We start from the raw sequence: 15756 nt of genomic DNA, 5'->3' as shown, positions 1-15756 counted from the left end.
GGGGAGGGGACACACCCAGGACGGGGCGCCGGTCCGTCACAAGGCACCCGAGGCAGGACCCGAGCCCCAGAACCGCCACACAGCGGGCACCGGCCAAACCTGCCGCGCCACCTCGGCCCCCTGTTGGAGAAAACATCTAGCTCTAAAATAATTTCATATAAACCTCCTTTGAAATTTGGTACAAGGCTCTGTTGTATGCTTATATGATACATTCCTCAGAAAACTGATACAGACTCACAGAAAATATATGTGTGTATATATATATATATATATATATATATATATAACTGAAAACCGTGTGTAAACATACTTAAATACATCTCTTCAACAATGCTTCTAAACATATTGGGAAAAAAGATTAGCCTTTTCTCATTTTAATGACAAAACTTTGACAAGAATTTATCACATTACTTTGAAAAAGGACTGTATTTCTGTTCCATATCAGGCACCATCAAAAAGGACACACCAAGGATTGCCAGAAATGTTCCACTTCCATTTCTTTATTTTCATAGCACTATAAACCTACATCAGGGTAGATGTGACAAACACAAGAGCACAACTGAAAACACTAACAAACTTTGTTCCACACAGCAGCTCTGCCATCAAGCCATGACACCACACAATAAATAATACACAAGGCCTAATAAATGCCAAAAAACAAGTGAAAATCATGCTAATATTGGAACTGCTGTAAGTACACACAGAGTGAAGGTAAGTGCTCCCCATTCAGGTGACACGGGTTCTGCAGCCTCTCGCATGGCCACTGCGATATACTCCAGTCAGGGATGGGGTTCACGGAGTCAGAACCAGAAACAAGACCTTGGTGGCCACAGTAAAAAGAGAACACCTAAATGTAAGGACACAACACTGTGGTTCCATTTGAAGAAAGGAATGTTAAGGTAGAGTGCAGTGTTTACAGGAGCTCGAATAAGGGTCTAAGCCATAGTGGCTGTATCTCAGTGATGGTTGTAAGACAAAGAAAGCCAAAACAATGTATTTCAGTCATGGCAAAGAAGTACAGAACAGGGGTGACTGAGGATACCTCACTCCATGCAAGCTTTGGTAGGATGGGGAGGGACGTGGGGCACAAAACAAAAGTAAAAGTAAGATGGCAAGTAAGATTCACAGCAGAAGAGGGGATTAGAGGACAAAAAGTTGAGAGAGAAAGGGGAGGGTTGAGGGGAAAAGGCAGATAGTATGTTTTGGTCTGGAAAAGAAAAAAGCAGATGTTCAGGTGTTCTGGTGGATATAGCTTGTCAACATCAGGCACAAAGGGCAGATGTCAGACTGATTGCTCTGTAGTGGGGTCTATTTCAGGCTCTGGTGTTAAAAGGAGTGACACTTGGACAAACTTTCTTATCTTTAAACATTTGACTGCAAATAGCTGTACTGTTTATATGCAGTGACACACACCTCTTCCATTAAACACCAACTGACAGTGTGAACGAAACCTGAGAGACAGAAATTTAGGGGATGTATCAAGGCAATGCTGCTTCATCTCTTCTTCCCTCAGGAACTCTGGGTCAGGGGCGCCTGTGCTGTCACGCTCTCCCTCTATGTCCGGACCTGGAACTTTCCAGCCTTGGTCATGTATTTGATACCTTTGAAAGGCTTGTACTTCTCCCCATACATATCTAGTCGGTTCACCTTCAAACCTGGAAAAGACATAAATATGGTGTTGCATATTTGGTTTTTAAAAAATGGGGTTCAAGTCTATTAATGACACTGAATTGATAAATCAGTGGTCATTACTTCTCTGCATGTTCCAGCAAAAGTGCCTGTATGCACAATCAAAACACACATTTTTACTGCATGACTATTGCTGAAAAAATAACAATGCAACATAATGTGCTGCACAGTCTTGTTGAGCCTGATATCAGGAGGGGCCGTGTCAGAGCTGTGTAAAGGAAGAGACAGAATGCCCACAGCTGCAGCCAGCTGGGGTGCCATGCTTTCATTCCACTGCACCTGATATAGCCATCTGCTGGATCTTGAACTGGATATTGATGGTGGGGTTCTCATCTGGCTTTGAGGCACCAGCCTGCAGACTCATGGACCCCTTCAGACTGGGTAGTTTCTGTGGGTTGATTTTCCCCACATCCCATGACAGCAGCTGCACAAAAAACCTTGCAATGTTACTGCAACCTCCAGTTTTTTGCCAGTATTTTGACATAACATATAATCTGATCGTTTTTGCAGTTCTAGCATGCAGACTGAACCTGCAAAAAATAATGAGAGCACTACTGTATTGGGTCATTTCCGTGGTGTGGAGGATAATTAAATGTGCAGTCACAGATGTAAAACAACAAGTGATCCTTCACAGTGAATAACTGGTTTTCACCACCTTTAGCTACAATGACTGCAACTAAAAACTTCCTGTTACTGTTGACCAGTGTCTTGTATTGTTGTGGAGGAGTTTTGGCCCAGTCCATCAAGCAGAACTGCTTTAGTTTAGCCACAACAAAGTCTTACCACAACATTTCAATAGGATTCAGGTAAGGAATTTGACTTGGCAATTCTATAACTCACTCACTCACTCACACACACACACCATCTGAAACCGCTTGTCCTATACAGGGTCGCGGGGAGCCAGAGCCTAACCCAGAAACACAGGGCGTAAGGCTGGAAGGGGAGGGGACACACCAAAGGACGGGACGCTGGTCCGTCGCAAGGCACCCTAAGCGGGACTCGAACCCCAGACCCACCGGAGAGCAGAACCCGGTCCAACCCACTATGCCCCCCCAATTCTATAACTTTGAGGTTTTTTTAAGCCATTTTGATGTTGACTTGCTTAAGATCACTATCTTGCTGCATGATCCAGCTGTGCTTCAGCTTCAACTCATAAACTGATTGTCTGATATTTTCCTCCAGAATTCCCTGATAAAGAAGAATTTCTGGTTCCATCAATGATCGCAAGGTACCCAGGTCCTGTGTTAGCAAAACATCCCCATACCATCACACTGCCACCACTTTGCTACTTTGCTTAACAGTCAGCAGGTGGTTCTTATTCTGAAATGTGGCATTTTATCAGAAATAAGTTTCCATGTCATGCAAAAAGTTTGATTAATCAGTCCACAGAACATTCTTCCAGAAATCTTGAAAGATATCCAGGTGCTTTTTGGCAAACTGTAGACGGTAGAGCTTTTTATGTTCTTTTCAGGGAGCAGTGGTTTCTGCCACGTATAGAATTTTGCAGTATACCCCATGACTCTCTGTTCTGCAAAGCTGACTTGGGAAGTTAAGGGTTTAAGTAGCTGAAAATGATACTGGACAAAGCTTGCAAATATCAGGCCTGATTGTATTCAAACAGACTAATTACACCCTGAATTAAGCTGATTAAAGTAAGGGGACGATGACCTTTTCACACCCACGATTTCACATTTTGTTATCTTCATCACCAAGGAAATACCATAAAACCAGTGCTGTGTCAACTATATTTCTCTCAGGTCTACTGCACTACTAGAATTGACAAAAATATGTGAAAAAAATTAAATGTAAAAAAGCTGCAAAAGCAAAGAGAAGTAGAAAGTTCAAATACTTTTTCACAGTTCTGTAAATGACTAGCAGGACACAGCCCTGCTTGCAGTCATAGGTGACCTGCTGCACACAGCACACAGGGATCATTGCCCAGCATGTTCTATATATTGTATGTTCAATGGAATTAAATATAAAAAGTTCCTAGTTTTGTACTGGGATAAAAATTTTGCCAGTATTCAGGCTGTCTGAAATATTTAAGCAAGCACATATATGTATCCAAAATGCTGATCATCTGGACACCTTTGTGAACTTCTAAGAGAGCAGCAGTACCTTGGTGACAGGGTCAAAGGTGTAGGTACCCTGGGAGGGGTTCAGGTTGACATTGAGGACCCCACGGGGCAGTTGACTGCTGACCAGCACAGACTCCACAGCCTTGCCCATGGTCTGCTTAGGCCCCAATGTCAGCTCAAAGCGCCCTTGGGAACTGCCCTCCCGGAAAGTGATGTTGTGCTTGACGTACACAGGGATGGCCACCAGGCTGCGGGGCATTGATTTTCAGTGGCAGCACAGACAACAGGACAGGACCACAGACCTGAGTACTAATTTATCAGAAGACAGGCATAGCATGTCTACAGAATTTAGACAGCCTATATAGAAAGAAGGAAGTGAAAACAAAACCCAGTCAAAAACTGAGTCTGACAACCTGAAGCTGTACCCTGGGAAGAGGAGCATTTTTCAGATGGTGGCACTCACTTCTGGGAGCTAACGTGGTAAGATAGCAACCGGAAGTTTCCGTCAGGAGGGATGAAAGACAGGATTCGCTCAGCCTCCCAGCGTTTAAATCGGACACATGGGTGGAAACTGACGTCATCCAGGAGGCGTGGATTCTGTGTATGCAATTGTGAGAGAGAGACAAAGAGACAGAGGGAGAAGGACTTCTCATTAAGCTGTAGAAACTACCAGGATAGCAGCACACACCTGAATCAAACTCCTTTACAATTACACATTTTTACAAGCTAGTGTGTTATACAATACAATTCCCACTGGTTGTAAGGTGACAGAAAAGCTGCTAGTAAGATAAAAATGAAAATGATTCCTTCACAGCATCTTCACAGTGTTGGACATAATATCAAAGGACAGGCCTGAAGTCCACAGTCACTGTTCCAGGTCTGAAACTCACCATGAATGAAAGAGTGAGGTCCGGCATGCCTGAGAGCTTAACACAGGCATCTATCACTCCCTGAATTTCTGCTGTGATGGTGGAACCTGTGGCCAGAAGGACAGAGACATTTCAGCTTTGTACAGAATCACTGTAATAACAACGTCTTTGACTTCAGTGTTCATTCGTCAGACTTCACATTCTGTCAGCACAGCTGACAAAATCTAATGAGCACATAACTAAAAAAAACATTAAAATACCAAAATAAAATGTTTTTTTCTATGCATGACAATTGTAACACCAACATATTTCATGTTAGCTGTAACACAATTATTATTTCATGCTTGTCTTATATTTTTGTTAATTCACTTATTATTACTAAGTGCTTGTCGAGCACATCGTTTCAGTGGTCTACCCCAGATGCACAGGTTTACAGTTTATTTTTAAAAGATAGTGCTAAGGGGCAGCAGGTAGTGTAGTGATCAGAGCTGCTGACTAGAATTCAAAGGACTCAGGCTTGAATCCTGCTACTGCAGCACTACCCCTGAGTAAGGCACACACATTTTGAAACCGCTGCCCCAAGCAGGGACATGGCAAACCGGAGCCTAACCCGGCAACACAGGGCACAAGGCTGGTGGGGGAGGGGACACACTCCGGACAGGATGCCAGTCCATTGCAAGGTACCCCAAGCAGGGCTTGAACCCCAGACCCACCAGAGAGCGGGACCTAGCCAAGCCCGCTGCACCACTGTGCATCCTTGAGCAAGGTATTTACCCTAAAATGCTCCAGCAAATTTTATCCTGCTTTATGAATGGATAAATAATTGCAAGTACGTTAACCCTGAAATCTGCTTTGAAAAAAAAGCACCAGCTAAGGAAATTATCAATAGTACCGAATCTACTCTTTTAGTTGTGACTTACATTTACCTTAATCAGTGGTTGTGAAGGGTTGCGATTGTCAATGGGATATAGAAAAAGCAGGAAGAATATACATTACTTGTGTTTTTTTTAATGGAACAAGTGTTACTGTGTTAATGAACTACTTGAAGGAACACCCGTTTCCATCCAGTGCCTGTATTAAAAGAGGTGAGTTCAACCACTGCTGCTCAAACCCTATATCTACACTAGTGGTCATTGTCTCCAGGCTAATTTAGAGATTAGTAAACTATAGTTTACCAAGAAAACAGACAGACTGACAACAGTGAGGATCAAAAATGTTGAGGGTTTGAGACACAAGGAGTGTAGCTCTGTCTCAAAACATCTAATATAACTGGCAATGCTGCTGTACAGAATAAAATATCTACTGTGGAAGTGAAGAAAAAAAAAAAAAAAAAAAAAAACCACATAAAGGACAAAAATGTCACTGTACGGTATAAAAAGCCTACTGTTTGTAAAAAATTAATGTATTTTCATAAACTGTTGTAGCAGTTCTCTGTACTAGGCCCCATTATAAAAGGGGGAAGTGTATTTGTAGGCATAACAGAGCAGGCAAGTGAGGCAGCACCTGATTTGTCAATGATTGCATCTATCTCCTCTACCACGTCAAAGTAGGCTTCATTGTTGGTGTACTTGACGCCAGTGCGTCGCCAGGGCACCACAGACAGCTGGCCAGTGGGGAGCTGCTCTCCTACGTTGGTGCTCCCTGCAAAGACAAGGAGCAGTTACTGCAGCACAACAGCTGCATTGCTGAGCAAATCTCACATCTAGGCTGTTTTCCACATCATGTGACATCGCACGCGCTCTACATATCATATGACAGTGCATGCCATAAAGTGAACGTGGCCCAGTTTAGTGACCACGTAAGAAGAGTCAGACATGCAAAGGAGGTACAGCACCTGTGATTGTGTTGACCACGGTGCGGAGGATGGTGGGCGGCTTGATGAGCTCCTTCAGAATATTAGACTCAGTAGCCAACGGGAAGCCATTGTCCAGCATCTCCTCCAGCAGCTCATACACCACCACTACATTGTCCTTGATGGCTGCCTCTGTGCACACACCAAAATAATCCTGGCAAGGGGTGACAGCCAGAGAAAAAGATAAAGAGAGGGGGTCTCATTAAAAGAAGCAAGAGCATACTGTATAGAGAAGGCCACAGGACCAGCCCTGCAAAAACATTACACAGAACCAATAGGGTGACAGATTGAAAAAAAAGCCAACAACAAAAATTACAGGGCTAGGGCATGGTATAACACAAGCTTAATAAGTAGACAGTAAATTTACAAATGAGAAAAAACTATGAAAATAGAGAACCAGACCCACAACCAAAAAGATCTACCCCATTCTTGTGGTGTCTCAGATAAAACCTCTAGCAACTATCATTTCCAAATAAATATTGATTATTTTGTCAAAAATGTATCTGATTTATTTAATCAAAGTGCAAAAAATTACCAGAAGAGCAATAAAAAACACAAAGGCTACTTCTGTATCTAATTTTCTTTGCAGTCTTTGAGGTCTAGGTGCCAAGTCTGCCAATTTCAGGAACTAATCCCACAATGTGTGTGAGCTCATCATCACATGAGTTCAATATCGATTAGGGTGACGGGGTGTCTGCTGTCAAAATACTGGATTGTAAAGGGAGGGGAAGAAAAAAAGTGATGACTTAACAGACATGAGTCACTGTACAGAGCGGAAAATAGGGTCATTTTCAATTCACGGAAAAAAGTGTCATGTTGTGACAGGAGGAAAAAGTACATTTTTCAAGTGTTGTGACCTTTCTCTGGAGTTCTGTCCTGAGAAACCAAATAAAAATATAAACAGCAACAGATGCAATAAAATAAAATTAAAGAATGTTAAAGACAAACTGTTAAAGGAATAAACCCAACTGTCACACAACTGTTCCGATGACATAAAAACAGTCTCCTTTTAAAAAAAAAAAACACACCAGGATTAGTCTGGCAACAAGATAATGCACACACATAAACCAAGAGTGAGTAAAGGTAGAGAAAGCAGGTGTCCACACAGAAATACAAAAGGACACACGCAAACGCACCTGGAAAGTGTCCACCACCCTGTGTAGAAACTCAATGACAAAGAGAGGGGGCACTTCGCTCTGGATGACAGCCACAAAGTAGATGCGGTGCCTGAGCACACTGATGAGGTAGTGGTGCGGGGTGGGGATGACGGGGGGCACGTTCTCCGGCTCGCTGGCACGCTCCTGCGCTTCGAAGAAGTAGTCGCACACGGAGCGGCTCACCACGCTCTTCCAGTGCTTCTCCAAGAAGATGTCCCCCGAAGAGTTGACCAGGAACAGGCTGTGGATCATCCTGGCTGCAAAGGGGCACGACACAGTTCTGGGGAGGGGATCCTTTCCAAGTCCCTGATGCTCTAACCCGGGTGTCTCTCAGGGAGGAGGGTGTGCTGTCTGTCTCCAAATTCACTGCATTTTTACCTAACGGTTGCTCAATATTCTGGGCACTCTGCGGGCCTTATTTGGACAATTCAGTCTGCACGCCCCTCTGTTTAGAAGAGAGCAGAAGAAGAGGTACGAAGGGGGAGGAGCCAATCAGCCCAGGGCTGTTATGACAGGTGATACCCCTTGAAATTGACAACAATATATTCACCAGAGATATCAGGCTCAACAAGGAGACAGTGTAACGCACAGACACACACTGCGTTCAGACACAAGCCGGAGCCCACGAGGAGGGACACATTGCCACGTTCCCTCAGCGCTCAGCTCTCTGTCTCTTAGTCTCAGTCTCCCTCCCTCACGGCAGTCTTGTGACACCGATTTAATTCGTCCCCTCCCCCCACAAGCCCCTATCCACTACCCGCTTCACACCCACAAATCCTCCTCCTCCATAAAGCTAAGTGTTAAAATGGTTTCAGCGTCCACTGTCTGCTCGCGTGTACGTGGCTTACTCACCGCAAGCCGTAACGCCTGAGTTTTCGCTATTTCTTCTGCTTTCAATGAAAGACTGACAGGGCGGCTGCTTCCTTCTCCGCTACTTCGAACTCAATCCCGATTGGCTGGAAGACCTAGCGATTGCCCACTCCGCGGACAGAGGGGGCGCGAACGTCCGCCTTTTCTTAACTGCTATTGGTGTTTAATGCGGATGCTGAAGGTCTGTTCTCGCTGTCTATTGGATAAGGGCCGGTAAACACAGGGTGAGAGAACTATACGGTGTAGGATGGACGGTGACGTGGAGAGTCCGGCCACAGCTCGGGGATCGCACTGCCAGTGAAGGGAGGCCTGCAGCGATCGTGTTTACATTTATTATTTAAAAATTAAAAAACATTGAAGCTATATTAAATGAAGGAAATTCTCCCTGAACAGCTTACGATAAATGTCATGCTTTTAACTATGTATGCATCCTACTTGAGCAGGAGGTGTTGAGCAAATGTAATTTGAAGAACGTCACGTGTTCTTCTTGCGTTTCATCTGAGGGCATCATTGTTCCAGTCCTTTAAATATTTGATCCTGCTTGTTTCATTTTAGCCAAGATAAATTCTTCAACGGTGCCTCCACTATTGTTTTCCCCCAGGAAACTAGCCCAGGTTAGTCCTGAATGGATTCAGTTCTGAACTCTCCAGGGGTTGCACACAGTGGAAGGCATAAATACATGAAATTATGCACATGTTTAAAACCAGAGGTCTGGGGCACCTGTGGGCAGCTCATATTTACTGAGGGCAGAACCGTGGTTATCTCACACTATGCGTAGGCAGCCCAAAGCAGGCCCACTAAGTAAAACCTAAAGTCTTAGTGTGGGCTGCACAGGACTTTTAATATGTACATGAAATTTAAAAAAAAAAAAAAAACACTGAAACTTGAGAAGTTTTAGAAGAAAAAATTCAGGTTAACATCTGGAATGAATAAAGACAATATTTTCGCATTGCTGCACTTTGTGTTTAATAGTTTTTTCCCTACTGTATAGTTACTGTATACAGGTAAAATAAAACATTGGTATACTTTTATAAAAACATAGTAATCAAAACATCTAATAATGACATGATGGCTTAGGTTTTTGACAAACATTACAAGTTTTGTGTGGAAGATGAATGATTCAAGGTCACTTTTTCCAGAGAATACCGATATTGAACCACTATTGACTGATATGTAAGGGTGGAGGCTGCATGAACTGAACCGCAGAGTGAGCAAGAATTAGTACTGCATAGGATAGCACAAGCTTTTATATAATATCCCCTGTGGCCATTTTTGAGGGCCTACAGCAGCATGTTTTCCAAAATAGGTCTGAATTCTGTGTTGTAATCAATTTTGAAGATCTTACAGTTCATTGGCAGGCCTATTATTAAGTTATTAGTTGTGAAAGATAACTCTTCAAAGCAGGGCTGAAAAAACAAATCACTTCACCATATAGCATGCATGCAAAACATTCTCATCATCCATACGAAATATATTTCCATTAAGGAGGGCGGAGAACTGTGACACATTTCTCAGGACACTTTCGATTTGTAAATACACAAGGTAAGTGAATTTTTGGCCTTAAAGCCAAAAATTGCATGACCTTCAGCGGTCTGTTAAAACATCCCGCCCATGCACTCTTTGTTATTGTAATTTAAGATTAACAACTGCAAGTAATATTAGGACTATTAGCAAAGCTATATTAGGGGAACTGCTACTTGTATGGATACATTCTTAAGGGAATATTTCTATAAATGAAATTTGGAATAAGTATGTTTTTTGCTCCAGATAAACTATACTCATCAGATATTAGATGAGTCAGAGAAAGAACATATCAGGAAGAAACTAACCTCAAGAACCCATTATACTACATAACATGCTTGTCAAAATAAACCACCAAGTGATTCATTTTTCCATTGTTGTAAGAAGTGTCTCAGTCTGTTGTATCTGTTTTTAAAAACTGTCAGGTTATTCTACCTTCTTTCATGCAGCTAAATTGTTTTGACCTGCCTTTTGCACTGCTATTATTTATCAGATATGATAAACTTTTATCACTCCACAATTTAAAAGTGTTCAAATCCATGGACTTTTGCAAATGTTTATCACTACCATCTGTAAAAATGCTTCAAGACGCGCAATGGCTCAAAAATTTTAAAAAGATAACTTTAATATATGTTTCAGAGACTATTTTTAAGATAGATTTAGCTCGTTCGGGCAAAGGCCATATGGTGTTGCGGATGCTGACGGTGGACGAAAAGGTGATCCGTGCTGTGTGCATCAAGAATGAAACAAAGTGGTGCACCGCAAAGTCCACAAAGGTCAAAACGTTCTTCCAAGAGAATCCCTTCACTTCATACTGATTTGCTTGGATATAAATAGCTTTACTTGCTCTGCCTTTCCGTGGAGTAACTGGACCCAGCCTACATAAAAATCCTTATTTATTCACCATACCCCACCTTCTTGTCAAACATCACTCTCTCCTACCACTCCTTATTTACATTCATTCATTTAGCTGACACTTTTTCTCCAAAGCGACTTACAGTGTTAAGTTTACAATTGTTTACCCAGTTATACAGCTGGGTAATTTTACTGGACCAATTTAGGGTAAGTACCTTGCTCAACAATAGTACAGCCAGAAGTGAGAATGAAACCTGCAACCTTTGGAGCTACACGCAGCCGCTATAACCACTATGCTACCAGCTGTCCCTTATGCCAGTTTACCAATAAACTTATGCTGAGATATCTAGCAGCAACAAATTCACATACTTCCTATGCCAGCGGGTGATATATTGCTTGAACTGATATAAAAACTATATATTCAATAAAAAAAAATGGCAGCGCAACATGCAAGAGTTCAGTCTATGTTAAAATGTGTTGCTGGTTCTATGCTGCTTATGAATACTGACGCACTGTGAGTACTAACAAAACACATTTGTTATGATTCATGCTAGGGTAAAATAAGAGCAACCAGAACAGTGCTGTGGAAAAAGTATGTGCCCACTTGCTGATTTAATCAAAAATGCATTTGTAACCCTTTCCAGAATGACAGATGTCAGCATTTTTTCTGATCCACCACGCTCTACCTGCTTGTCATACATCAATCTCTCCGACCACATTTTCTGATGCACAATTAGGAATTTCCTTTTATTGGGGTATAGGCCTGATGATGTGTTTCTTTGTGCTGGAAACTTGAGTCAGATGATCATGGTGAAAAAAAGTGAGGTTTATACTGAGCAGGACAGCCTGTGTTCAGTTAGCTGCCTTTAATTGTCCTCTTAATCTGGTTAATTTAACTATATTTTTAAAATCACTTTTTCATACAGTGCCAGTTGGTGTTGGATCACATTGTTGATTAAGTAAATGAAAGAAGTAAAAGTACCAGTTCACTCTGGCAGCCCTGATCTACCAACAGATTCGGGCTCAACACCTGAAAACATTGTGTCAAAAATATTAAATATAGAACAGAGGAAGTCAGGAAGAGGTAAATACATTTTCACAGCATAGTGTGAGTATGCTGTTTGTGTAAGTTCCACCAAAAGATCATAACAGGAATATAAAATAATGTTTATTTCCTGAATATTTTAAGATCAACTAGTATAACTTTTCGTATAAATGCCAAAAACGCTGAAACATTCAATTCACAATATGTGATGGAAAAGCACACACTCAATAGCTTTACTTTACTACTTAAAGGCACATTTCATGCTTAGGATATCATTAGATCCCTTAAAAACGAACAAAAACGCTGTTTTGTGCGCAACATCCTCTCTGTGATGCCTAATAATGTTTATTCTACTTCGGAGGGAAAATCGCATAATTTCCCATTCGGTAATAAACATCTGCCATTTTGTGACAAGCTGGCCGAGCGCTGTGAAACCAACCCTATGGCACTTCTCGACGTTATTCATAACCGCGGTTGCAAAATGAATACATTTACGTAAAACGCTCTTCGTCATCATAAAGCGCCCTTCATTGCGGACGTGCGCGGACAGGCGTTCTCTCGCGCGGCGTGCCGCGCGCTCGCCGTCCGCATCGCCATCTGAAGAGAAGACGCCAGCCATCTTAAAGGGATTTCCCAGCCTTAAGGAAAGCATCGCGCACGCCACCCGCCCCCCCCCCGCCACCCTCCGAGGCGCCTGTCGGTGGCGCTACCGTGAACGTGCGAATTCATTCGTAGATCCGAGGCTGCTCTGCTGCCATTTGTGACCCAGTCCCAGACAATGGAAAGTGAGAACGTGACTCTGGAAACGTAGCCGTAGGTACGTCGAACCTGCGTTTCCAGTTGTTCTCTATTGATAACGGTATAGTTACTGTAATGTGCTCCCCTAAAGACAACGGTGATCATTATACACAGGCGTAATAGTATCGGAGGTCATTTATCGTTATAATTTGTTGATGTGAGCAAAGCACAATGTGAGTTCAGTAGAGCACACAGACCCCTCACACCGACAGGGAGAGAGAGACGGTGCCCACCAGACTGATGGAGAGAAAAAGAGACAGTGCCCACTGGACTGACACATGGAGACAGTGCCCACCAGACTGACAGAAAGAGACACTGCCCACTAGACCCGACGCAGAGAGACAGCGCCCACCAGACAGACGGAGAGAGACAGTGCCCACCAGACCGACAGAGAGAGAGACACTGCCCACCAGATTGATGGAGAGAGAAAGGGACAGTGCCAACCAGACTGGCACACAGAGACAGTGCCCACTAGACCGAGACAAAGTGCCCACCAGACTGATAGAGAAAGAGACAGTGCCCACCAAACCGATGGAGAAAGAGACAGTGCCCACCAGACCGACTGAGAGAGACAGTGCCCACCAGACCGATGGAGAGAGACAGTGCCCACCAGACCGACGGACAGAGACAGTGCCCACTAGACCGATGGAGAGAGACAGTGCCCAACAGACCGATCGAGAGAGAGACACTGCCCACCAGACCAACAGAGAGAGACAGTGCCCACTAGACCGACTGAGAGAGACAGTGCCCACCAGACCGATGGAGAGAGACAGTGCCCACCAGACCGATGGAGAGAGAGACACTGCCCACCAGATTGATGGAGAGAGAAAGGGACAGTGCCAACCAGACTGGCACACAGAGACAGTGCCCACTAGACCGACAGAGAGAGAGACAGTGCCCACCAGACCGACTGAGAGAGACAGTGCCCACCAGACCGACAGAGAGAGACAGTGCCCACCAGACCGATGGAGAGAGAGACAATGCCCACCAGACTGACGAAGAGAGAGACAGTGCCCACCAGACCGATGGAGTGAGAGACAGTGCCCACTTGACCGATGGAGTGAGAGACACTGCCCACCAGACCGATGGAGAGAGAGAGACACTGCCCACCAGACCAACAGAGAGAGAGACACTGCCCACCAGATTGATGGAGAGAGAAAGGGACAGTGCCCACCAGACTGGCACACGGAGACAGTGCCCACTAGACCGATGGAGAGAGACAGTGCCCACCAGACCAATGGAGAGAGACAGTGCCCACCAGACTGGCACACGGAGACAGTGCCCACCAGACTGGCACACGGAGACACTGCCCACTAGACCTGACGCAGAGAGACAGCGCCCACCAGACAGACGGAGAGAGACAGTGCCCACCAGACCGACGGAGAGAGACAGTGCCCACCAGACTGACGGAGAGAGAGACAATGCCCACCAGACTGACGAAGAGAGAGACAGTGCCCACTAGACCGATGGAGAGAGAGAGACACTGCCCACCAGACCAACAGAGAGAGAGACACTGCCCACCAGATTGATGGAGAGAGAAAGGGACAGTGCCCACCAGACTGACACATGGAGACAGTGCCCACCAGACAGACAGAAAGAGACACTGCCCACTAGCCCTGACGCAGGGAGACAGCGCCCACCAGACTGGCACACGGAGACAGTGCCCACTAGACCGACAGAGAGAGAGACACTGCCCACCAGATTGATGGAGAGAGAAAGGGACAGTGCCCACCAGACTGGCACACGGAGACAGTGCCCACTAGACCGACAGAGAGAGACAGTGCCCACCAGACTGATGGAGAGAGAGACACTGCCCACCAGATTGATGGAAAGAGAAAGGGACAGTGCCCACCAGACTGACACATGGAGACAGTGCCCACCAGACAGACAGAAAGAGACACTGCCCACTAGCCCTGACGCAGAGAGACAGCGCCCACCAGACAGACGGAGAGAGACAGTGCCCACTAGACTGATGGAGAAAGGGACAGTGCCCACCAGACTGGCACACGGAGACAGTGCCCACCAGACTGGCACACGGAGACAGTGCCCACTAGACCGACAGAGAGAGACAGTGCCCACCAGACTGATGGAGAGAGACAGTGCCCACCAGACCGACGGAGAGAGAGACACTGCCCACCAGATTGATGGAGAGAGAAAGGGACAGTGCCCACCAGACTGGCACACGGAGACAGTGCCCACTAGACCGATGGAGAGAGACAGTGCCCACCAGACCGACGGAGAGAGAGACAGTGCCCACCAGACCGATGGAGAGTGAGACAGTGCCCAGTAGACCGATGGAGAGAGAGAGACACTGCCCACCAGACCAACAGAGAGAGAGACACTGCCCACCAGATTGATGGAGAGAGAAAGGGACAGTGCCCACCAGACTGGCACACGGAGACAGTGCCCACCAGACTGATGAAGAGAGACAGTGCCCACCAGACCGACGGAGAGAGACAGTGCCTATACCCAATGAGCATGTTTACATTTACTACAGTGTCTCTCATTACAACAGGGTCTCTACAGGCACTGTAAGCGCCGACCTTCATCTTGCAACTCTTTGTTTTTAGCAACTCCGCCATCTACTGTCAAGTGCTGGACATTTCGTTAAAATTCCGTCAGTGCAACACAAGTGTACTAGTCATAATTTCTGAACCCCTTCTCTTTCTACACTAAATTGTTTTCCATTTGGAATTTTCTTTAAAAAAACGCACGCTGCTCGAGCAGCCGAGGAGATATTTAAGACTTAACTAAATCGAAATCGATCAGTTTGATAAATCCCTATATTTCTAGTATAGCTTTTCTAAAGACGTTGTACGTTGCGCTTATGAAAACCGACTCTTCTCGGCTCTTTCCGATACGCGATTCTAGATATTAATCACAATTACACTGTAACTGTACTCTACTATACTATATACAGGTGTCGGGCTTCATCAATCTGTCACTTTCCAGGGTTCTCCGTCAGTCACAAGGAGAAGCATTTTCGTCCGAGCTGTTCGGATCGCTTTCACACGAAGCCGAA

General features: G+C 44.8%; 1 protein-coding gene across 1 annotated transcript; it reads right to left on the bottom strand.

Moving 5' to 3' along the window:
- Positions 1 to 489: 489 nt before the first annotated feature.
- Positions 490 to 8574, bottom strand: ap3m2 (adaptor related protein complex 3 subunit mu 2). Its single transcript, XM_018762350.1, has 9 exons — positions 8498 to 8574; positions 7625 to 7902; positions 6471 to 6642; positions 6140 to 6277; positions 4658 to 4743; positions 4231 to 4364; positions 3808 to 4015; positions 1969 to 2113; positions 490 to 1655 (listed from the first exon to the last, which is right to left on the bottom strand). Exons 2-9 carry the CDS (start codon positions 7895 to 7897, stop codon positions 1555 to 1557), a joined length of 1257 nt encoding a protein of 418 aa, XP_018617866.1. The 5' UTR covers positions 7898 to 7902; positions 8498 to 8574; the 3' UTR covers positions 490 to 1554.
- Positions 8575 to 15756: the final 7182 nt, after the last annotated feature.

This window comes from Scleropages formosus, chromosome 12 (assembly GCF_900964775.1).
Source record: "Scleropages formosus chromosome 12, fSclFor1.1, whole genome shotgun sequence".
NCBI lineage: Eukaryota > Metazoa > Chordata > Actinopteri > Osteoglossiformes > Osteoglossidae > Scleropages > Scleropages formosus.
The sequence above is the reverse complement of the archived record's forward strand: the minus strand, read 5'-3'. Positions and strand labels throughout refer to the sequence as shown.